At 42.6% G+C, this 25,708-nt stretch overlaps 1 protein-coding gene across 7 annotated transcripts in view; it reads right to left on the bottom strand.

The window, feature by feature from the left end:
• dab1a (DAB adaptor protein 1a) overlaps window positions 1-25,708 on the bottom strand; it is a 99,507-nt gene that overhangs the window by 55,079 nt on the left and 18,720 nt on the right. For 6 of the 7 annotated variants that reach the window (XR_006825176.1, XM_046050142.1, XM_046050145.1 and 3 more), the window contains exon 2: window positions 10,998-11,271. Coding sequence is in view for 5 of the 7 variants with exons in the window: in XM_046050142.1 (XP_045906098.1) it covers window positions 10,998-11,067 (70 nt within the window). In the remaining 2 variants the exon portion in view is untranslated. Of the gene's footprint in view, window positions 1-1,844; window positions 1,950-10,997; window positions 11,272-25,708 lie in introns of those variants that run through there. The other variant, XM_046050146.1, reaches the window with a different exon arrangement.

Here is a 25,708-nt window from a genome sequence, read left to right as displayed (position 1 = left end):
ATCATCTGAAATCAGCTTTACTCATTGTGTGTATCATCATCTCTAACAAACAGTGCAGTGATTTTTTTATATTTTAAATAGTGTTTAAACACTGTTTACATTCATGTTTACTAGCTTGAAGTCTTTTTCCAATAGAAACAAACAACTTGTATTACTTAGATGCAATCTCATCAGAATCTCAGTGTTTAAAAAATGTTTAGATCAAATACTTTTTATTGTACGAAGGGAAAAGCTACACTCATTTAATTGTAAAACCAAAAACTTGGATTTGAATGTTTGCTGTGATACATTTTGTTCACCTGGGAGTGTATATTACCTAAATGTGTGAGTGTTAAATAACCCTGGATGTGTCCAGCCGCTTTTGTTTCCCCGGAACAGCGGTTTTCATTTGGGTTTGACATTTAAGACCTGCTCCCTCCATCTGCATCCATCACTATTACTGCTGCTATACTTAGAACACCGAGGGAGAGAAACACCGAGAGAGGGAGAAGTTGAGAAAGGCCAAGAGGGGAAGAAGAAGAGAAAAAGGTAGAGGGGTCCAGGGTTACTTCTCCTGCTGAGTGGTTTATATTATTACCTTTTGGGAGCATGTTCCATGAAAGACCTCCCTGTGAGTGTGTGCATGTGTGTGTTTGCCTCTGTGTGTCAGCAGGGGAAGCATTCAGTCCGCTGTAATTAAATGTCTGCTATTGCTGTGACCCCGCTGAGCTTCAAACACAACTAATGAAAGAATCTTCCGTTTCATCTGTCATGGCTGCTCGTGGCACACACACACACACACACACACACACACACACACACACACACACACACACACACACACACACACACACACACACACACACACACACACACACACACTAGCTCACGCTTAAACACATACAAGCTTCAAGTCTTGCACTACTTGCACAGAAAATACAACCAAACACACCATCTACCATACCATAACACTAATGAAAGAATCTTATGGTGCATCAGTCATAAGAGCTCCACAGGTGAACACACACACATATTGTTTCATTAACACACATTCACAAACATCTACTCACATCTGCACAGCCCAACTCATAAAACCACACCATACACTACAGTGGATACCAGTCGTAATATCTGGAATTCAGCTTCCTTCCAGCTACCGTGAAGCAATTACTAATACCGTATACAGTATATGTGTGTGTGTGTGTGTGTGTGTGTGTGTGTGTGTGTGTGTGTACTTGGTATGCAGGGAGGGACTGTCTGTCTGAAGCAACAAGCAGAGAGCAAGGGAAGGACATAAAGCGGAGAGGAAAGGATGGAAAGGAGGACTAGAACGTGATGGATGGATGAATGAGCAAGGCCTCCATTGGATAAATGTCACTCAGGATTAGAGCGTTATGACAGCCAGAACCCCCTGACTCTCTTCTCTTGCTCTCTTTCACACACACACACACACACACACACACACACACACACACAGTCTTCCACAGGTGATAGATTACAGGTGACTGCTGGTACAGTACATCTAGCCCTTCAGGGATGCCCCTAGCTTCGCCCCTGGCAACTGTAACCTCCTGTGTACCCCTCCATCACTCTCTCCCAACTAGTTCCCCTTTTACCCTCCTTTGGTCAGGTCACTTTTATATTACATACATATTGAAATCAGATTTCTTTTTCTCCTTTTTGTCTTTTTCTCTCTCCACTTTCTGCAAAATTGGTAGACACTGCACATGTTTATTACAATTAGGGTCATATTTTTGTAGCCTGGTCATCATTTACATTAGTAATGATAACACTGTGTATTATAACATTGTGTATGATAGCATAAAATCTAAGATATGGAAACAACAACAGGTTTTGGTCAATACCGTAGGTTTAGACGGATGATCCAAAACCACTGAGTATCGCTCAAATTCGGGGTGATCTTCAATGGCGCCGTTTTTCTCTATTCAAAATCATGGTGATCATCGAGGCTGAAGATTGAAGCCAAGAGTAAAGGGTTGTCAGTGTCAGGCCAACAACGCATAACAGTCTAGTTCATTCATTTCATTAGAAATTAGAGACTTAGGCCATTAGTGTGAGGCCACTGAGTACAAATGAGAGAAATGTACAAGAAAGAAAGGTGGACTTTGCTTTGACTTGTGATTTGTGACAAAACGTTTGTGCCATCTTTCTGTTCTTCGTTTCTGACGAACACCTGATATTCCTCTGAAGTGATGTTGGTGGCACAAACGCTGATGCCACTATTTATTTTCAGCAAGCCTATATTGTTTGCAGTGGCTAGTAAAGTGTGTAGCTTTTTTTTTTTTTACTCCTGATGAAGAAGCACCCAGAGGCTCTTAACTACAGCTGGGATGGTTCCCAACAAACACTCAACAGCACATGAGGGAACACATCAGTTACTCTCCAATTAATCCTGCTCCTAAACCCTGCTGCTGAATGTGTGTGTGTGTTTTTGTGCTTTCTTTACCTATCAGAGACTTGTTCAGATGAAGCACTCACTCATACCTGCTCTCACACAGACTCTTAAAAACAGCATGTGCCAAGAAAACAACAGTTTCCCCCCTCAGCTCCATGCTTAACTCTGGCCAATTGATTTGGCACACAAAAGCTCACACTTGACTGAGTATACGCATATGCACATTTTACACAAACATAGCTATAGTTGCTGAAGTGAAATGCCTGGTGTAAACTGAGATGAGAAAGTGCCGTTGCCACTCATCAGTGCTCTGGAATTGCTGATATGCATTTTTCTGTCTTCATTGCAACATGACTACTGTTGTGTTTACTAAATGATGATGCTTCTTTTGAGCACAATCAGTTTGCTAAAATATGTGGAGTTTACACTACGATGTATTCATGTACTGCGTTGTGGTAAGTTGGAATCTACGCTAGAAGAAAACTGTGGCTCACCACTAGACAGTGACCCAACATCATAAAAGGAGGCTTTAGGGTTGAACTAAGTAAAGTAAGACTTGACTTCTTCCCCTCTTATCCCAACATTCCTTCTCTCTCCTCCTCTATTTATTTCCCCCGTTCCCCAGCGCCATCTCCCCGGGCACCCGCTGCTCCGACCTGGATGACAGGGGCACAGTCAGAGACCTGAGCTGTCTGTCCGTGAAACTGTGTGCATGCACGTGTGTCCTGAGGCATCCAGCTATCCTCTGTGGCAGAAAGTCATTAGAGCTGAAAAATACGTCAGGGACAGATGCAACGCACTTCCCATTATCACCCCCCCTCCCACAAACACAAGCACACACACACACACTGTGTGAAGGTCACTTTGGCAGAGATAGAAAATTTGACATGTGTATGGCGGGAGTTGGCAAAGACCTTTAAGGAGACTTTTTTCATTAAGTTATTTTTTTATAGCATTTGAAAGCACGTGCTATTTATTTATGTTAAACGTATTCATCTTTAAAGCTAAAAAGTAATCTTGCTGACATTAATTCAGAATGAACATTATGGGCGGGATTTTTTTTTTTACATTAAACATTAAATTGTTAAGAGAAAAAAAGACCAGAACAGACATCTTGGGTCTTACACATGACTATTTGACTGAGCTCTTTTGCATTTTTAGATCCTTGATCTGTGACTTAAAATGCAGGAAAACAACAAAAACTTCACAGATGTGCTTAATCTTCAGACAAGTGACAATGTCTGTTATAGATAACATGCTTCTACTGATGTATGTAAATCTAGTGGAATTAATTGCTGGTGCACTAAAAGTATTGGGTTGTTATCTGTTAGTAAAGCTTAAACATACTGAGATGCACACAGACACATATTTTGCTGTATGGAGCTGTAAAACTGTCTTAGATATGCACACACACCATGGGCCTGGATGAGTTTTGTGCTCGTTATTTTTTACTGCATATATCTTTGTACCCAGCCACGAGCCCGCTGAGGATTGTGCACACGACTATCATGGCAAGAGTTGATTTTATTGCTCACTTTCTGGTACGCAGAGAAGTAGAATTTTAGGAAATGCTTGAAGCTTATAATACGGCACAAAGAGCAAAACAGCACTGCTCCTTGCTCTGTGCCTGTATACTTTTCAGCACTGTTGCTTTCTCAGAGGCAAAGTTGTTTTCAGAGCCCGTGTGTTCTGGGTTTTGTTTATTGCTTTCACCATAACAAGATGTACACTGTGTAATCTGGAAAAAGCACTCAGCTGAAGTTAGCAAAATGAAACCGTATTTACTGTATGTACAACGCCTTGTTGATTAAGACCAAAATCTAAATGGAACTTTGATGATGGGGATGGCAGTGGCCGTCTGTTTTCATCTGAGAAAATGAATTGCATCCAACACACACAAACGTTCACAACATGAACACAGCGTTTTCTACAGGGGAATAAGGCGATCTAATCACCTCATCGCCCTTTCATTTCCATGTTCTCCCCATTTAATAACAAGCCAGCAATAGCTCTGCTTTAATTACAAGGTAATTGGTCGCACTAACGAAGGGGAACATGGCCTGTAACTGTGTCTATGTGCTTAATATGTGTGCATATGCATGCATGTGTGCAGTCTGTGTGTGTGTGTGCGCACGCATGTGTTTTGTTTGTGTGTGCATTGGTGTGTTTTCTGGGTTCTGACAGGGCATCAGAGAGTGGGCTGTGTAAACATGCCGCTAGCATCCTGTCATGCAACGCTGAAGCGGTTCCCCATGTGGACTGCTCTGTTGGTCGCCCCTGAGCCGCCACTCTCTCTCTCACACACACACACACACACTTTAGCAAGGATGTTCATATAGAGCTGCAAAAGAAGATCAAGTAGTTCTCTAAGCCCTGCATGAGCTTCCACCAAATACTTCCTCTCATCAGAGTGTCATTGTCATTCATCTGTTAATCTCTCACCTGAATACACACACACACACACACACACACACACACACACACACAATATAAACACTAAAAGACACATCTGACTGAAAAGTGTCAAAACTATTTGTTTCCTAAATCCCACCATCTGTGAGAACAGGAGGTGTATGTGTGTGTGTGTGTGTGTGTGTGTGTGTGTCACTGTGAAAACACTAGAGGCCCTTCTTTCAAAGCATTAGGAAACACAGGTAACTCCTTAAAACACAGCAGTCCTCCTTTCATGCCAAGGCGAGTGTGCCAGAACAAAGCCTTCTCTCATGTCTGTCATCTCTGCCAAAATATGGAACCACTTGAAGTTGCTATCCTTCCCCTTTCTTTCTTTCTGTGTCTCATCTTGCATTGTGAACCCCCTACCATTCATTCACTCAGCTGGGGTCTTGGAAAAGAGGGATGGAGCAAAGGAGGACTGGAGAACATCATACAGCATGATAAGGAAACGGAAGCTCTGCCATCTGCTTAGTGTCTCTCTATGTCTCTAACTTTCTCTTATCTCCTCCCTGTGTAGACACTATCATCATCATCATCCTCCTCCTCCTCCTCCTTTGGGTCCAACTGAAATTAAATTGCTAGTTTTTGTTTCTGTTAACAGCACACAGATCTGCTTTGTAAATTACATGTCCAGAAGTTTTTATTATATAGAAAATCACAAAGAAAGGGAGCAGAAAGTGAGAAATGTATATAAAATCCATTTGGGGGGCTTTGGCCTTTTTATTAGATAGTTATAGCTTAGCAACTGACAGGAAATATAGGAAAAGAGTTAGGGGTATGTAATGAGTTAAAGGTCTTTATATACACATATATACAGTATCTTGTGTAGCACACTAATATCAACTGAAGGAAATATGGACTGCTGACATAATTTTGCAGACTAATTAGCTTGTCGTAGCACCTGGAACAGTTTAACATCATCAGATTAGATGCTAATTTTTGTATTCTTCAATACTTCTTCAGTTATAAATCACCTTTTGGTGTTACATTTTTCTTAATATTCTTTGCCTAAGACATATAAAAAAGAAAACATATTTTTCTAGTATTAGCACTGATGTTTCTTAGATAAGCACTGTACAGACAGCTCTGTTTGTGTGTTGTGAACTGAAATACAACAGCCTGTAAACATCCAACATATGAGAAATGTCCTTTCAATGCACAGTCCTTCAACCAGCACAGCAGGGTGAGAGTATTGGCCTCTATTAGGGCCTGTGTGTGACATCGGGACGTTTTTCCTTTTGTGCAAATTATGAGCAGGGAGCAAACTGTTGCTATGGAGACTGTGGTTAGTGATGCGGTGGGCAAAGCCACACCAACTAGTGTGGAGGAGAGGACTAAGCTGAACATACTGAGAGGATCACAGAATACACAAGCTACCCCAGGCACACACAGACACACACACACAGTCCAAGATTCAGGAAAGCAAATAAAAGGCTTTCACTGAAATATATTTTTCTCTCTGAGTCAGGCGTTTTGAATGCTTATTCGGTGTGGTCACATTTGAAAGCTTTTTTAACATTCAGGGCAAAAGAGTGTGTCATTGGAGCTGCTGCATAGAAAGAAGATGTGGGTGTGTGGAATGAGATGCCTGTCTGGGAAATGCATTGAACACATCTCACCAAAGTTATCATAGTGCTGAAAATGGTCGATGGATAAATTGATGGGCAAGATGAAAGCACTGACTGGTTGGACAGGTCACAAATTTTCCAGAAATAAAATGATGGGAATGAAGGGCAGCAGATAGCAAGAGAGGGCAGAGAAGAGGCAGTTATCTCTAAATATAGTTTTAGTGATGGGAAAGCCACCTTTGGAAAGTGTGTGTCACTATCTGCTAGTGAGAGTGTCATTTTTGTCTTCTATCCCCCCATATCCACTATTGGCTTTCACTGACAACCACAACAGCAGACAGCCAATTCAATTCAATCTCTGTCTGATTGGAGGGAACAGATCTGATTACCTCTCATAGAAGGCACACACAAACACATGCACCACACACACACACACACACTCAAAATACCATTGTTTGTGCTCTAAGATTCCCCAGGGAAAGATATCAGAGTAAATGGCTGCGGTGATTGTGCCAGATAGACTGGATGTGTGCATAATATCCACACGAAGTAGATAATGTGTTTGCTAATCGCACATCAGAGACGAGCAAACACACACACACACACACACACACACACGCACACATCCACACACACACACACAAAGGCTAACAGCTGCACAGCTATAACCCTTAACCACTCTTTTCATGCTGTTGGCTGCCAGCTACACTGTAGAAACACCCTCCCACACATCCTCATCCAAATGCCATTGTGGGAGAGTCGTGACTTTTCAGAGTTGTGATGACAGTTGTCTGCGTGTGTTGACAGCAGTGGAAGTTATTATTACTTGTAATAACATTCTGAGTAACATCATGAAAGACAGACACACTTATGTGAATGTTTTACATTTATAACATTTAATGATGATATAAATATGATACTGCAAATAGAAAAGGAAAAAAAAACATCATCATCTGTTGGCCAAATTGGGCGATAAACCCAACAATACAAAAGTCAGTGTTGCTAAGTATGCTTATGTAAGTAGGGTCTTAGAAATGACATCCAAGTGATTGCTGGTTACCTGCCAAAGCGGCTGCTTGGGAAGAAAAGCTTACCAGCTAACATTTGGCTAGCCACAGATATTCATTCACCACCATGAAAATGTCTGTAAATATTGTAACAACAATTGGGCATCATGCCAGCTTCACAAAGAACTGCAAAAAAACAGCAGTTTATTTAGTGGGGTTTCACTATTTTGAGCTGTATCTTTATTCACACTCATTGTTTAGTTTTGTCAGAATGGAGCCAGCGTAGAAACTGAACTTCACGCTGCATCAACTGTGAATAAATACTGCAGACAACTTGGGTTTTTTTGTGTTATACAACTGTACTAAATTAGAGTACTGTAAAACAAAACTGTCTCTCTTCCAGCTTAACAGACCAATCTTTGTACCCTGTTTTGCGTTGAGATTCCTCAGGAGGGTGAAGCAAAAGCAGAGCATACATTCATTAAGCATGCTGTAACAGTTTAAGTGTTATCTATAATTATATTAATTACACCACATTTGACAAATGCAGAGTTGCTGAAATCCTACGTGGTAATGCCAGAATGATTTGCTTGCACAGTGAAAGTGGGAAATGCGATTCAAAGATCCCAACAGTAAGGCGTCTATGGTTCGTCGTACTTCATTAGCAAGGTGGGCGCTGAGATGTGAAAGTTTTAAGTGGAGACAAAACTGTGCGCAGCTGTTGGGCTCTTCACACATGTCAGATTGGCTTGCTGTTCTAAATAAAACGTGTGTTTGCGCTGGCAGACTGTCAGCTCTATGTTTTATTGATAATGAAGAATATCAAAATGAGTTTTCTTTAAAAAAACTAACAGTTATGCTAACTAACAAACAGCCACTCTAGGCATGTTACTGGAGCTGTATCTCTATGAGTAACTTCAAAGTTGCAATACACAGACACGAACAGCCCCGCACGTCTTGTGAAGGCAATCCAGTACACCAGTTCTGCCATAAAATCTACTTGTATGACAGTTTTTGTCATAGAAGTGTCAATCTTTTAGCACCGAGGTCAGTGATGGTGTAGTATTGGACTGCATTATACTGAAATGTGTTTCTCTAAATCTGCCATCCTGGTGTACTGGAAGTGAGTTAAGGAGTGAGTTAAGGACAAAAAATTTGAAACTGTACAGTCAAGTACAGTACAACCCACCTTTAACCATGAACTCAATAAATACAATTAAATTGTAAATTGTAAAGGCATTGCTACTCATAAGCCTAAAAGGTTGGTCTTCATGGAATAATTATGCTTTGCAGGTACACAACTGGGGGAGGAAGGAGGCGGGGGGGTGGAGAGAGAAAATCAGAGAGGTGGAGAGATGTAATCTCTCTGGATTTATTGAGGATTAATAAAGACTATTACACTTCAAGATTTAAGCATGACCAATAAGACAGACTAATGCATTGTCACAGGAAGCAGAAAGCGGCAGTTATTTAGCTCAGGTAATGTAAATACTAAAGGTCAAATGTTATCTCTATCTAGTCATGGTAATTCAATAAAACCTTCTGGTAGAGAAAATAGTTATCTTAGAAGAATGACCCCTGAGCTCACCAATAAACTGTACTCATAGACCCACAGATTCACACTGGTGCACAGGCACACACCATCTGTGATTAATGTGTAACACGCAGCAGTCCCATAGTCTTTTTCATCACATTCTTCACCACAGAACTGTGAAACAAAAGCCTGAGATTAAACAGCTCTCCTTCACATTGACTCATTAGTCTCTCTCAGTCTCTCTCTCTCTCTCTTTGTGATCAGTCTCTCCTCTGTGTCTCAGTCATTCAGGGCAAGGTCATTTAGGAGTCAGAGCAGTGGGCGGAGGAGGAGGATGAGGAGCCAGAGGAAGGATACTACAAGAGTGAAGGACTATCCTGCAGGGATTCTCACAAGAGCAAAGCCGCCATTTATACCCTAATGATGAGCAGCTTTTCAGTGGACCCATTTTCATTCAAATCCAGCTACAGAAAGTAGGGGGCTTAACAGAAACAGAAACGTCTGTAAGGTCATATACATGAAGCACAACAACAGGAACATTATCAAAGTTTCCTATTCCCAGAGCACGCTCGTTTCTTGTGTGTGGTATATTATTGCATTTGACTTTCATCACCCTGCTGAGTGTGTGTGTGTGTGTGTGTGTGTGTGTGTGTGTGTGTGTGTGTATGTGCGTGCGAGAGACATAGAGAGAAAGAGAGTTAGAGAAAGGGAGAGAGAGAGACAGGGGAAGAAGGCAGAGAGGAAAAGCTAAAAACCCTCAAGTCTGAATGCTGAAGGCAAACCATTCATCTTTCCTCTCATATGCTCTTCTGGGCTTCAATCCCAGTCCAAGCGTGTGCATGTGTGTGTGTTTGCATCTCCCCACATATGGAGAGCAGTCTGAATGATGAACATGATCTCCATTGCAGCAGAACAATACTGTTTCTAAATAGGACATGAGAGGCATTCAGCCTTCACACACTGTGTATGGGGGAACCAACGCTTGTTTGCAGGGGCTGAAGCGCATCGTGTGCAATGAGGCATCTGCTGCAGGTGATAGCGAGTGTATATATGTGTGTGTGTGTGTGTGTGTGCATCCATTAAGCGTTGTTCCCGACGGTGTCCGGAGCTTTTGCTACATCAATCAGATGCTTATTCAGAGAATGCTATGCGTCGCTCTCGCAGTCGGGCAGGTGGCACCGAGCAGCTGGATGATGGCTGCCAGTCTGGCCCCTGGCATCACCTCTGCTCTGAGACCACCCAGGCCTGCTCTCATACACCTGCTAGCTACCTCCCTCTGGAGCTTTTCACACCTGGATCTGTTTGCTTCTCACCAACCACAACATCCCTGCACCTGTTTTGTAGCAACCTACTGTACCGTAATACCCCCACACCTCTAAATTAGCTATGAACAACATCAGCACTGCATTCTGTTGCCTGACCCGAATCCATCATCAACAGTAAATGAAGACACAATTAATAAAGATTTTTAAAAAGGAGCTTACAAAGGTGTTTGTGTATGCCGGTGTGTCTAACAATAGGTTTCAGAGGGTACAGCCTTAGAAAGTAATTAGTTTTTGCAATATACTCTTCTTGGTAATTCATCAGTGTAACAAATTTACATTTTGATTTTCAATGATTACATTACAAACACTGACCGAGTATTATATTACTGCATTATAACTGCAACCTCAACAGAATTACGGAACGATGCACTGAATTCAAACCTTTGTCACATACAACATGGCAGAGGACCCACCTACACCACTGGTAAACAGACTGGGATTGTTTTTCAACGTTCAAACATGTTGCAAGATATGGTACCCATATCTACGGTCAAATCCATTTGGGAGTTTTTCAGACAAATTCTGAACAAAGTAGCAAAAACACGTTAGGATTTTGTCCGAATCTAAGAGTAAATAGAGTAGTAGTAGTAAAGGGATTTTCTTTCCTCATGGAGTCAGGAGTAAATTTATTTCACTACACAACTTAGAAGAGTAATGAGCAATAACTACCTTAACACTTTTTCAACTGTGCAACCGGTGTGATAGTGTACATACCTTTCCGCTTGGAGTCCCGTCTGACGCTGCTGGGCCTGACCGCTGGCTGTAGCTCTGTCTCTGTTGACATCCTCAGACTCCAACTGGGCTAGACTCCGCTCCGCTTGGCTCCGCTGGGCTCCGAGGGTCCAGTTCACAGCGTCAGTGACGGCTGTGGGTGCGTGGGCGCCGGGTGTGTGCGTGGAGGCGCCAGGTGTGTGTGTGGGCACACAGGCTCATGGGAGAGGGATGGGCTTTAGCCCTGACACAACATCCCACACACACCCACAGAGAGCTGGGGAGAAAGAGAGGAAGAAAGAGGTTTGCTTCAGTTAGGTTGTGTTTACTCCTGGCAGGCGAAAACTAGCAAGAGTTCCCAGCAGGCATGAGAATGAGCTTGTTTCTGATCGGGGCCTTGAGTGGATGTTGCCCATGGTAACAGACTGGAGACACCTGCTCTAAACTTCCTGCTTCCTGTCATTAATGTGTCTCTGCAAGGACACAGCTTGGAGAACAATCCCACCTCTTCAAATCACTTTCTGCCACAATTATGCATTAATTATTTTAAACAGGATTAAAAGCACTACTAATTTTCAAGTTTTACACCACATGGAATCTGCATTTAGATTAAAGAAATTAAAATTCTGGTCTCATTTTCTTAGTTTTATCCATCATTTTTATCAGTTACCATTTCACTGCACTCTGATCTAGGAACTCACTACAACAATGTTGGGGCAAGAAACACAAGCAGTCAGACAATCCAGCAGGCTGCAAACAAGCAAACAGTCTAACCAGATAATCTAAAACCACTTAATTTGGAAGTAAAACCAAATGTGACACAGGGACACAGAAATATGGGTTATAATCCCTTATTGCACAGGAAAATTGCATGCGCAGAACAACAGCAGATCAAAGTTGAATCAGTCAGGCTGTAAACTGTGATGGGTGTTTAGAAGGGATCCTGGGTAATAATTTTACCATATTAACGGCCAAGCCTTGTCTGACTTTTTCCAACTTGTTGACAATTAACTAACCATGCTAACAAACCAGGCTGTATAAATCTGTAATTTTCCTTTAACCCTATTACCAGCCTCGTTGCCCTTCCTGGGCCCTGTCCAGTGCCGAATGGGCCCCTCCGGCCCCAGCATTCTGTCCCTTCTTTGCCCATCTGCCACTACTTTATTCTGAAGTGTTGACTGGCAGCGACTACTATAACCTAGCAGCCAAAAACACTCAGATCCACACTCTAACCCTGTTGCTTGAATGCATTAAAACACACAAATGCAGACAAGCTCCTTTCTTGCACAGAGATGCTGGAGACAATAGGAGACAGCTGCAGGTTGACATGCTGAATAATGAATCCAACTACCTTCTGAGCTGCTCTTCACCTCTCCTTGGACTATCTGTCTTGACCTCGCTTTCCCTCTCCGTCTCCATCTAACAACGGCTGAGTACAGACTTGAACAAAACGAAAAGACGGGTGCTTCTTGGGGAAGAGGGAAATCTCTCTTATTCTCTTCCTCCCCCTCTCCATGGTGTTTCTGTGTGAATAGGAGGCCCCTGTGAGCCCCGGGCGAGAACAGATGAATTGAGAGGCTTTTAATTTGCTGCAGACAGAACAGAACAGAGTCCATTTAATTCTGCCAGCAGAGGCCATGTCGGCAAAATGCTGACAATATTCTTTATCTGGTCCAAACACACTGGAAAAGTGTGAGTCACTCCAATTACAGGCATTATCAGCAGCACTGTTCCACCAAATGGATGGAGAGAGAGTGAGTATGAAGAGAGGGGTTAGAGGGAAGAGAAATGAACAGAGTGGAAAGAAAGTGAGGGGTGAGTGAGCATAGAGTGGGTGAGTAAGATAATGAGCAAGGGGTAAAAGGGGAGAGAAAAAAGCCCAAGGAAGTAAAATAAGAACAGAAAGGATGGAGTTCGAGTGGCTTCAGCACTAACCCTGAACATGTCCCCCTCTGTCCCTCTCTTCTCTTTCCTTTTTGTTCTCTGAATTCGTTCTTCTCCTTCTAGCTGTGAAGTCTTTCAGGCAGCATCTGGAGCTTGTGTTTAAGAAAGGCAGTCCGTTAATCCTCGACTTGGACCAGAAAAGAAGCAGTCTAGAAATTCCCCTCACTGCCTTAACCCAGAAAATACAGCTTTTATTCTAAAACTTCAAAAAAACAAGATTCAAAGATCTGTTTCTGTAGTTTTACATTGGATGTATAATCCAAAATATAGGAAGAAAGAAGAAATGGCAAAATGAGCTGTTCGTGCTCTGTCTGCTAAATTGCTCCTATGAGAGCACCACTCGCTATGTTGAAGAAGTCCAAGTCATCCAACCACCGCAAGCAAAACAGCCACTAGTCCACTGGTGAAAGTGAGCAAGAAACAAGACTCTCAGGCTGAAAATGAAAAATCTGCTGCACCACCAATCTCCAGACATATAGCTGCTTCTCCGGAGAGTCGGGGATGAGTTCTACATCTAAGCTACAGTCCCTGGTGGGGAGAACAAGCTCATTTCTCAAGAAAAGCAGCCCATGTCTGGCTTTGGCTGTACAAATACCCTGCCTCGTACACACACGCAGACAACATGAAGGAAAGAGCAGCACCATCAAAAGCCATCGTGAACACTGTAGTGGCAGTTTGACCTGGAATCAGTGCGCGAGCTAAAAGTAGCAGCAGAGTAGGCTGTGAACAAGGCTTAGTATGTCTGGATTTAGACAGCAATCTGAAGCCATACCAGAGGAGATAGGACTGGAGGAAAAGAGGAGAAGGGAGCAAGCAGTAAATTGGACGTCTGTAAATGGGGCGCTGCCAACAGGCACGAGGGGGTGATGTGAAGATCTGGCTTCCTGCGTGTGTGTGTATGTGTGTGTATGTGTATGTGTATGTGAATGTGTATGTGTGTGTATGTGTGTGTGTGCACTCCCCTGTATGTGTGACTTGATAAACAGGATGCTGCCAACAGGAGCTTAATGCCCAGAAATCATCTGCAGCTACAGTAAAGTCTGCCAGGCGACAAGAAAGAAAGAAGAGAAAAGGGAGAAGGAGGAGGAGGAGATGCTGGCTCTCCACCTTCCCCTCTCTCTCCCACCTCCCACTCTCAGGGTAATTGTGTTCTGTCCATCAGGCTCAGAGTTAGATTAGCAGCTCCACTCATTCAGCTCTACTGCCATCTCAATAATGAATAATCATAGAGACCAACTCTACACTACTTTTCTCACTACCTGTGCTCTGTCATGTACTGTTCCACCCCCCCACCCCCACCCCCCTTCACCCACGCCACCTTTGTATCCTGACACCAATGCAGAGCCTTTATCAGCAACAGCCTCTGAGCTGTAATTGTTGATGAATAACCATGACTGTGTGTACCAAAGGTTATCCCATGGTACATTCTCTAATGGCTCAGATGCCTGAATGATAAACAAACAATTTTTCCTTTAACTACATTAAGAGTCAGACACGATCTCCTAGTTTTAGTTACCCATATGGTTAAATGCACCATGAAATGTCAACTGAATGTCATTTAGCAAACCAAAGAGAAAAATAAATGTCAATAAAAGCCGATCCAATCTGGAAAAAGCAAAGGTTTACCTCAACAGCAAAAATATGAAATATGGAGACATACCAGTTTATTATCTGCAGTAGGTAAAACACAGAGTCCACTCAACTCCGGTAGTCTGACCAGACTCAAAACGAGACGGAGAGCAGTGAAGAATGAAATGGAGCGTAACGGAAAAGAACGGAAGAAAGGGTGAAAGATTAACTAACAGAGGTTAGAGGACAAGACGTACCACGGGGTGAATGAGTTAATAGACTGTGCGTGTGTGTGCAACAGCAAGAGAGAGCGAAAGAGAGAGAGATATAAGAAGAAGAATAGACTGGAGAATATGAGCTGTGGGTTAAAGTTCAGCGTCACACCCAGATAACCACTGCACTTCACTTCCCTTTTTCCAATAGTCAGCCAACCTCAAATGAAGTGCATTGTCACTTATCTCACATTCATTAGATTAGCATAGGACAAAATACGATTGACAGATGGTAATGATTAAATGCATGAAAGTGCAAAACAGACTGTTCAGGATGGTTTAGGATACAGGTGCCAACTAGGGATGAAAAGTTACAGTCATTTCCATAATCAAACCACAACCTAATGATCAACACCTGATTCATCATTAAAAGCTTAAAACACATAAAACAATGCTTTATATTAATTTATTTAAACAATTGTAATGCGCTATTTTCAGAACACACAAAGAGTAAATTAGGTATTTGAATACTTAATTAAATAAAAACAAATAATTCTGTCACTCAAAGCCGCTGCTCAGTGATCCCGCTCTGCCTGTCATTCTGCAGCAAATAGCCAAACAAAATTCAAAAGATTAAAACTAATAATCCTGCTCAACTAACATGTTTTCTTGACGACATTATAATGAGAACATGTTAGGCACTTAAAACAAATCCGTTCACTGTAACTTCTTGTTGATTGATCAACTTTTTTGATAATCTATTAAGGGGTATCATGTTTTTCGAGCAACATGAATGTTACCTAGTTCCACCTTCTCAAATGTGAGGATTTGCTACTTTTCTTTATCTTATATTAATAGCAAACTTAAAATATTGGAGTTATGGACTTTTAGCTGAGCAAAACAGAGCTGTTACCTTGGATTTGGGAAATCGTGATCTGCATTTTCAATATTCTGTAGACCGAATAACTAACCGATTAATCCTGAAACTAATAAGCAAATTAATCAATTATGAAACAAACAAACTTTTTTGCAGCCTTAATACAAAATAAGATAAATAGCACTAACACAGTTCTTCAACTACAGCTGTTGGAACTACGAATAACACCATCTTACATTGCATCAAAGCTTCAAAAGTAGAATACTAAACAGTACTAAAAGCTGAACATAGAAAGACCTTTACAAATGAAAATGTCGAAATGCATATGATCACAGCTCACCACACCTTAGAAAGGCTGAAGCGTGATATACCAGGGCTCTGCTAAAAAGAGCCTTTTTGACACTGATCTAAATAGCCATTTCACCCCAATGCCACATTAGCAGAGCTGGATTTCAGACAATTCCTCTTGAGGTTGAAGCATGAAAAATAAAAAATTTTGTCTTTAGTGGTTACATCTGTACCACATACTGTACAAACAACAACAATTTATAGCAGCTGTCTAGTGGATAAAGCACCAGCTATTTCAGCAGGCCTGGAGGCCTATAAGAACAGCAGTGCAGCTAGTTCAGCAGGCAGTCAGCCAGCCAGGCCACCAGCCAGCACAACAGAACACTGCAGGAGGGAAACATGGAAACACAAAGCTGCTCTAGGTACTCCACATGGCTCCCTGCCTGCCTGAATGACTAGAAGGAACATTCAGCAGAGGCCTCATCAGGAAAAGGTAAACATTCACATACACACACTTTCCCACCCACAATCCCCTGCCAGAAATAGGATACCCCACAAGATGACAGATTCACGTGCGGATCGCAAATTAACACAAAAACATGCATGCACACTCACACGCTTCACATCGTCTTCACCTAACCTATTTACAGACACGGGGCTGTAGAAATCAAAGCGCTGCGCTCTCTTTGGGGAATTCCTCCTATCTCATGTTTTAAGGGGAAATAGATGAAAACGAATCTAGCTCCCCCTGCACCTCCCCTATGTGTGTGTGTGTGTGCGTGTGTGTGTGTGTGTGTGTGTGTGTGCGTGTTTCCTCTGCCTTGTTAATGTGCTAAAATGTAAATTGGTCCTGCTCAACAATGTGCGTAAGGCTGTCTTTTTCATGCAGGTTGGAAGCTGCAGCTTTGCTGACAGACTGTGGGTATGCCTTTATTAACAAACCCACACTCTGATTCTGTCTGTCTGTCTGACTGATCTCCTCCTTCTGCCTCCTTAAACCCCACTCTACTATTCTACTACACCGGTCCGCATCATTATCATCTTCTCTATAAACACATGAAAAACACACTTTGCTGAACTCCCGCATTGCTCTGAAGTTGCAGCTGATCATTTGGCAATTCATGCTTTTGTTCAGTTCTGCTGCAGCCTCTCACACATCCAGACCTACTAGATGTTGGTCCTCATGCCCAACACTAAGCAACATATGGAAGTGGTGCTGGAACTCATTCCTCTTTAAGAATGATTCAGTGATTTTGTAGTGAACACAAGCGGGCAAATGTCAGCAATATGGTAAAGGGTTTTCATGATCAACCAAGAATAGTGCAAGCACACACTAGACCAGGGGTCGCCAAATGAGTCTGGCATTGGGCCAAATTTTTTTCAAGTCATTAGATGGCTCAGCACAGGATTCCCGGTAGTAGGGTTGTATGTTCAATTCTTTTCTTTTCAAATTTTTTCTTCCTTTTTCTACAAGAATGTGAAGAAATCGTATTACATATCAATTAAGTGTCCACATCAACGTATGGACGCTTATTTTCGTTCCCCAGTCCCCCCCATCTCCAGGCAGAAGAAATTCCTGCTTTTCTCAGTCATTGGAATCCTATCTCACGTTTTCTGACACTTTTTCAGAGGTATGTCAAGCAAGCCAGAGACTCTTTTGAATTTCCTTCAGAACTTTTCTAACGTAAAAGCTCTCGATTAAACATAAAGCAATGCTGCAAAAATTTTCTCGCACTTTTATTTTGTAGGCACAATCACTTGAAAGGAAACGATTATATGAGTAACTTTCGCTGCCAGGACTGAGATCTGTTTCAGCACCAGCTGCTATAATTGTTTTTTTCTGCTATCAAAGTAATCTGGCCACGGAACAGATATTATTGCTGAGGGGCCAGCATTGGCTTTTAAATAAATCCAATTACTATGGCATCTTTACTTAGTTAACTTTATCCATAAGCATTGGGTGAATGAATTAATACATTTTGTACAGGACAGACAGACAGCAGACACAATAAAGAAGAGGACTGGAAGTTTTGCAGTGGTATTCGCAGTAAGTAACCGTGCTCACACTCAGCTTCACAATGCCATATTTTAAAATTTGGCCTGTTGCAGTCAGTGTGTCTCCAGCAGCTCTAAAGTCAGAGGTTCCTCTTTGATTTGGAAAAATCATCATCTGCAGTCATTGTTCTGCTGGCCTGTTAAAAATGTCCACTCGACATGATTTAGATCCCCCACAGCCCCTCTGGACCCCCATCAGCAGAGCCTTAAGTGAGTGATGGATTCGCTACATCTGTGGAGTGGAAGAAAAGAGAGGAGGATTCGGGTGCATAAAAATAGAGCTGGAGCCTGCCGGAGCAGAAGACTTAATGAGGGATGCAATCATCAATTATTCAAAACACTTAATCATGGTGTCGCACGATGCTGTTGCACAAACACACACATGCACACGCAGACGTACCACGGGCTTTTCAAACTGTGCCTCTAAAGGCAGACACACAGAGACAGATAGATGGATGAGAGGAAAATAAAGATGCAGAAAATTACTACTGTTGCTTCACTCTGTGTATGCATCATTTTCTACTGACACAGTTAACACAACAAAAGAACTTACGGACAGTAATGGGTAAACATTACATAATCCAGGAGCTGTGTCAAGTGTGCTTGCAAACACGCATGGACACTGAAATTTGAATCCATCCATCATCTATACCCACTTATCTAGTGCAGAGCCTATCACACCTCACACAGGGCGAAAAGGCAGAACAGGTTGCCAGTCTGTCACAGGGATATCAAAAAATAAGAGCAACCATTCAAACTCATATTCACACCTACTGGCAATTTGGAGTTTTCTCATTCCACTAACCTGCATGTCTCAAGACAAGGAAGCTGCACCCAAAGAAAACCAAAGCACACAAGGGGCCACCAGTGCCTGATAATCAGACTGAATTGACATTTTCTTTTCACTATATTCATTTAGCTTGTTGATGTTAGCCCATATCTTGCTGGGAGGTGGGGTTACTTTTTTTGTTTTGTCCTAACCCATTAGTAGCGAGTGACGTTTCCGTCCCCATACGTCATTTTCATTAAACGTGGAAGCCACATACAGTCTATGCTTACAACATGTACGGCTGCATCAGTCGCATCTATGCTTGACATCACCTTTCTCATTCCCACCTACAAAGTTTTGTTGATTGGTGGGCAGTTTCTCCATTCGGCTTAAATAGTCATCAATGGGATTCAAAGGTCCAAAACCAAGTTGGGGACATCATGCTAACTCCACAAAGAAAAGACACCATCCATCTGATGGATTCAAGCTTAACCTGTGAGGTGACACTGCTAAATATAGCTCTGCACCACACTTCCCATTCAAGAGATTGAGGGATCCAATACCCTGGAGTGGCACAGTTGTACATACTGACCTTTTAAGTGGATCGGGTATCAGCCATGATGTGAGCCATGATGAAGAGAGATCACCGGTGTCGGATCTGTATTTGGTATCAGGAAAGAAAATGTTTGACCGGTGCATCGCTAGCCCATTCCCAGATTATTTCTCTACAATCAGCTCACTAACACAAGTGAAAACACAAACTTTCACGCATATGATGTATGTTTGTATCCCTATAAACATTACAACAGTACAAAGAACCGTTTTGCTCAGTCTCTGCACATGTCTTAAAGTAGGAAAGAAACAACAAGATAAAGAGAAGGGGAAGGGCTGAATGGCAGAGGAAGGGAGTAGGCAGTGAATTAAAGAAGCTAAGGATGCTTTAGGCTAAACCTTCAACAATAACAGCCCCGATATTCTTCACTTGCAAGCCGCTGGCGAGCCCTGCCTGAGCAGCTTGCTGCCAGCTACTTGTACCAAGACGCACATGTGGAGAAGCCAACGGGCATGCTTTATCGATGGCCCCAAACTCTGTCAGTCTGTCCGTGCGGCCGGGGGGAGGGACAGATTCTCCACCTCCATCCTCTGAGCCCAGTCAGAGCGCAGAGGGAATGTCTAGGTTCAATCTACCCCTTCAAACCCTTGGGAGAAATCCCCGAGGGAGTACAAGTACATCTTCTCACCGGCCCTCTCTGTGCAGCCTCCTGCCACTAGCGGCCATCAGTCAGTCACAGTTCCTGCCTCCTGCCCGTGTGTCTAATCGCCCACGCACACTGTCACAGTCGCCTGCCCTTCCAGTTAAAACACAGACAGCCAAACAAAATCAATCTTTACTGAGTGTCTGTGTTTAATAAGGCCCTGTTGTTTCTTATGGACTCTGACAACATGATCAGCCCCCACACCACCCCACACACTCAAAGGCGCACACACACACTCACACACGCTGAGGAGTAACTACAGCACCAATGTAAGCTGGATATTTAACACTTTCTCGCACTAAACTTCATATTTATTTGCTGTCCAATCAGTCTTTTTTCTCACATAGACAGACAAGGACATACACACACACACACACACACACACACACACACACACACACACCGAGCCCAGATAAAGACTGCACCCTCTGATGTCATCAACAGACTCCGAGTGAATCACCACGGGATTGTCAGACTTGGTTCACATAATTTTAAATTCTTTTGAAGTTTGTGCAAACATTTCCAGCCAAATACACACACACACACACACACACACACACACACACACCACAGTAATGTGCAAAAAATCTCACGCTGCATATGGAGCAGTCTGTAAGAGTTCCTGGAGGTGAAACTTTCTGCCAGCTCTTGAAATAGACCCTTTTAGCACCCTATGGTCTATTGGACTGCTGGTCTGTCTGAACTCTCACAGAGAGTAGAGGGGCTATTGGCACTTCCCTGTGGAGCTCCAAGTCGATACAAACCTCTCAAAACTCAGAAAAGGATGTACTTGTGCGTTTCTGAGCTTGTGTGTTTCTATGTGTGTATTTGAGCGAGTGAAGTGGGTGGGTGGGGGTGTTCAAATTCAATAGTAATTTTTCCATCTTTAAGCAGGCATCTGAATGATGTCATTTGTTCCAGTCATGCATTCACTGTAAATACACTCTGGTGTGGATACGCACATACACACACGGCATCAATGTGATACAGGGATGTGTATGTAGTGCAGGTAATGATGGTGTGCTAAAGCAGAGTCCCACTCACGGCCCAGCCTCTCAGTGCCATCCATCATAGTGCAGCTGCTAATGATACCAATACATACACCAGTGCAGGGGGGAGCAGGGGAGAGATGTGTGGAAACCAAAAAGGGGGACAGGGATAGAGGAAGAGGAAGAAAGGGAGCCAGAGAGGAAGACAGTTCTGGGAAAAGTGAAGGATTTAGCTGGGATTAAAAGAGACAAAGAACAATAAGTATTTCACCGCAATTACTGCACTGTAGGTTATGTTATATATAAATCCCTGTCATGCCATTACAGCTAATTTGAATTTGCATTTGAGAGAGGCAAGGACAAGGAGGAGGAGGAGGGAAGAGGGAGCTGGTAGAGAAGAGGCAACCAGCATGAAGAGGGAAGGAAATGTGCTGTCACAAGCTGAGGAGTGAAAGACTATCTGTGTGACTGGAATAGGCAATCTGATCTGATTCTCCCAGCCCTCCTCCTCTCTCTCAAATACACACAAAGACACAGACACACACATTCAGTACTGCCCACTGCCGAAGAAGCTCATTGCATCTGTGTTGATTAATATTAAAGGCTGGTGGATGCTCCTTGTTCGACTTGACTTCCTAGATTCTCAGGAATAAGACAGAAGTCTGCACTTCAAGAGATTGTGTTTTATTTTCAGAGATGGCTTTATGGATAAAATTCCTCTCTGTCTGTGAGATGAACGGGATTACATTTTAACAGAAACATCAAGGAGTACCATTCTTATTTTAAGCATTTTCGCTAGAGACTCTAGCAACACACTGGCAAAAATACTGTCAGTGCTAAATTAAGCTTTTTAAAACGACTCACTGATATTATGTGGTTAAACATGGGAGAATTTTTGGTCAACATTCATAAACGTCTCATGAAAAGTCATGCTCAGTTCCTGCAACAACAGAGTTACTTAACAGGACAGAATATGTGTACATCGTTTTGGTTTGTTAATACTCCAAATATGGAGATTTTCAAGCATTCTTAAAGAGCTCTTCAAAGCATGATAAATGTTTTATATAAAACCATTTGACCATGTTGCTGTAACGAATATTTAAAGGGTTCTTCTTCCAAAACTTAGTGCTAAGCCTAGTTCACACTACACGATTCTTATCCCAATTTGCCGCTCAGCGAGCTCGGTGACAGTCAGGCTGTGATCGGGGGTAAATCAGCGGTCGATCGGCGGTCGCCACTCGTTATTTGTGACCTACACAACGACGCATCAAAACGGCTCCCTGACACATTTCTGCCACATATCTAGCATGCCAAATATCTGGAAGAGTCGGCCGACTCGACATCCACATCCAGCCAATGAGAGCAGGCAGCTACTTTTTCACCGCAAAACACTTTTTACTCACCTCCAGCTCTCTCTGTAGCTCAGACAATCCCTGCTAGCTGCGTGTGCTAATCCATTCTTTCACCCATATTTTTTGTCTTTATAGTTGCTATCTTTATAATAACAAACAACAGCTGTTTCATGTGTAGGTTTGCGTCATTTCACGTGAAACCAGCATCATTGTTGTCAGCTCGCGTAGTGTGTGTAACCCCCTGTCCCTGATCAATCACGCAGTGTGAACGCCACAACGACTTCAAGACTCCCGTCACAAGATGGTAAGTTGTGTAGTGTGAACGGCACGGTCATCGACCGACGCTGAAAGTCATGTAGTCGAGGCATTAGTCTATTTATTAGTCATTAGTCACACCCAGATTTTATCCTGCCAGTCCGGGGATTGAACCGTTCACAAGCTCGCTTCTCTAACCTTTAGGCCACCACTGCCCTATTGACACCAACAACAGCACAAGAGTTCACTTTTGCCAAATTCATCTTTTGATGCTAAACCAGAGAGAGACAGAAAAGGCTGAAGCACTTCTTTTCTTCTCATCGTATTCCCAAGACACATCATCTTCTTCCCTTCCTGGAGCAAGATGAAGGCCAGTGGGGCTGTGAAATTACCCTATCAGATGTCTCCAACAGCTAAAGGAGAACTCTGAATATGCTAATAGACAGGAGATTAAGATATGTAGCTGGGGGCACAACCACATGCGTGCGCGCGCACACACACACACACACACACACAGACTAAATCCTTTTATTCTATGATTATAGACGACAAAATTATAATGGTAAATCTCAAGAGCAGAGAGAGTGTTGGAAATGTTACAGTGTCTTTGATGAGGATATAGGTAATGAAAAGGGTTATTTCCTATGTGGGGCTGAACAAAAAGAGAGATAATAAAAAGAAAAAGATTAAAAAGAGGTGTGTGTGTGTGTATGTATAATGATCTACAGATAACCTAGAAAGAGACTCACTAGATTACACAGGACAGCTGAGGAAATCCCTCCCCTTTTTCCTCCTCCTGCCTCTTCCCTCCATATTTCCCTCAGCCCTACTCCCTTGTTACCATTGCGTTACACAAACAGGTGCAACCCCTCTGACCCCACTCCACCAGCCCCCCCAATCTCCCCTTCCTCGATCTCCTTTAACAATCTACCCATGAAATATAGCATTCCTCCCTTCCCTTTGTCTCTTCTCCTCTGTGTTTCGCTCTCTGTGTGATTGCTCATCTTTCTTCATTGCTCTCCCTGCCTCTCTCCCAGGGCTTGCCATCTGTACAGTAACAGGTGCGCTGTGTATGTGACTGATGTGTTTGTTACCTGTAGCGCTGCCTGCAGCCACAGCCTGCGTGGAGAATAGCTGCCTCTGCCTATCTGCCTCCTGACCTACTAGCTACAACTCTGCTCTCTTTTTCTTCTCCTTTTCCACTGAGTTAGATGGCGACAGGATGAGGAGAGGAGCAGGAGATGAGCGGTGTAATGAGTTGGGGAGGCAGCAGCAAGCTGTCGTGTATTTGTATGTGTGTTTGTACATGTTTGTACCAGCCGTGCTGTGGTGGTGTGTTCACCGTGGTGGAGATTGGGTAATTAGTCCCACCAGTCTATGAACATGTACGTATAAGCAGATATGGGGGTGTGTATGTGTGTGTGGACCGCCGGCTCATCTCATTAGTCTCACAGGTGAGTGATTAAACGCTCTGCAACACCTGGAAGTGTATCATCCATCCCTCCCATCTCTGCTGTTGTCTTAATTTACAGCTATACCCCAGAGAACTCCCCTGGCCCAGTCACAACACACTCTGCAGGATGGCTATGCGCACCTTTCGACACACACCTTATCACTTACTGACCTCACTCTAGAGCCTTTTTCAGACGTGGAGTCTGTAACATTGCTGGGTCATCTACCCATTGAAGTATTAGCTTTTGGGTTTTCAAACCCAAGTCTTCATTATGTATACAGTTCCAAATTAAAATACATTTGTGCTGGTATATTGAAGGGTTTGTGGTTCAACCCACTACCACTACCAAAGTGTCCTTGAGCAAGATGCTGAAACCCAATTTCTCCGATTGATTAGACCAATGCCTTGTATGGTTGTGAGCTTCCATTCTATTAGATGGCTGTTTGGATATTTGCTATTTGCTAGGTGAGACAGCAGTGACACCTTCATATCAAAATAGAGATATGAAGGAAAATCTGTTCTCTTACAGGTTGCACCACTGATGGATTTATTGCGCAGGTTAAGGTTTAATGATTATCCATGGTGAACACTAGAGATGCTCGTCCCCAGTTTTCAATATAGGATCCTCTAAGTTTCCTCATCAATTTCAAAAGCAAATTTAAGGAGACAGATTGAAAACTGAGTTTTGTCAACTATTATTTTACCCTGTATTGTAAAGGGGAAAATAATCAGTTTGTGTGAGTTTGAGTGATCTCACATGAGAAAAATCTACTCGCAACTTAAAACTGGCGATTGCTTAAACACATTTCTTGAAATGATGCCTCTTTTTCTAGAAACTCTAAACACAAATCCATAACTTCTCACTCAATTCCCCAAACATCCTATTTTCAGGTCAAAATGAAGCTCTCCACTTTAACAATTCAATCTTGCTGAAAAAACAAACTTTGCCCTCAGACATAACGCCCAAGTCCTCAAACACACCCACTTCAACACAGTCTTATACACTGGTAAGATAAATTCAAAACAATATTACAAAAACTGGTTATAAGTTATGTTGCTTGTGGTTCTCCCCTTCAAAAACCTTGTAACAAATGTACATTTGGACATTTTTTATTCCTTTGTGTTCTATACAGTACAAAACACCAACCAACAAATTATTCTGTCCCAGCATCCTGTTTTTGGCCTGGGACAGGTTCTCGTCCTCCTCCTCCTCTTTCTCCTCTCCCTACAGCTCTTCCTCCTCCTCCTTCTCCTTGGTGATCTCTACCTCTTCCTTCTTATCTCTCTGGATCCATTGTTCCAAAACCGATTGAACTGACTCTGACCCTTTTATGGGTCTATTGAAGGTTCTGATTGGCGTGTTATCAATTATGATTCTTTGTGTTTTCACATGGGTAGTTGTGTGCTAATTGCGCTCAAGCTGTGCTGACTTGAGTGAACAATGTTGAATGTTAGTGCTTTCTAAATGACCACATGTTGTATGCAATGAGAAATGAAGGGATTTGTGTAGAGTTTAGGGAATTTTGTGCACTTTTAGAAAAATGGGAGTTACGGTTTTGAAATTTTAGTTCAAAAGCAGGGTTATAGTGTTTAAGCTATTAATAAGATAGCATTCAATTCAGACTCAAGCTATGTTGGCGGTGTTAAAGAAATGTTTGCTGAAACCAAGTGAGATTACTAGTGTAATGTTTATGG

This window comes from Micropterus dolomieu, linkage group LG05 (genome assembly GCF_021292245.1).
Source record: "Micropterus dolomieu isolate WLL.071019.BEF.003 ecotype Adirondacks linkage group LG05, ASM2129224v1, whole genome shotgun sequence".
NCBI lineage: Eukaryota > Metazoa > Chordata > Actinopteri > Centrarchiformes > Centrarchidae > Micropterus > Micropterus dolomieu.
The sequence above is the reverse complement of the archived record's forward strand: the minus strand, read 5'-3'. Positions and strand labels throughout refer to the sequence as shown.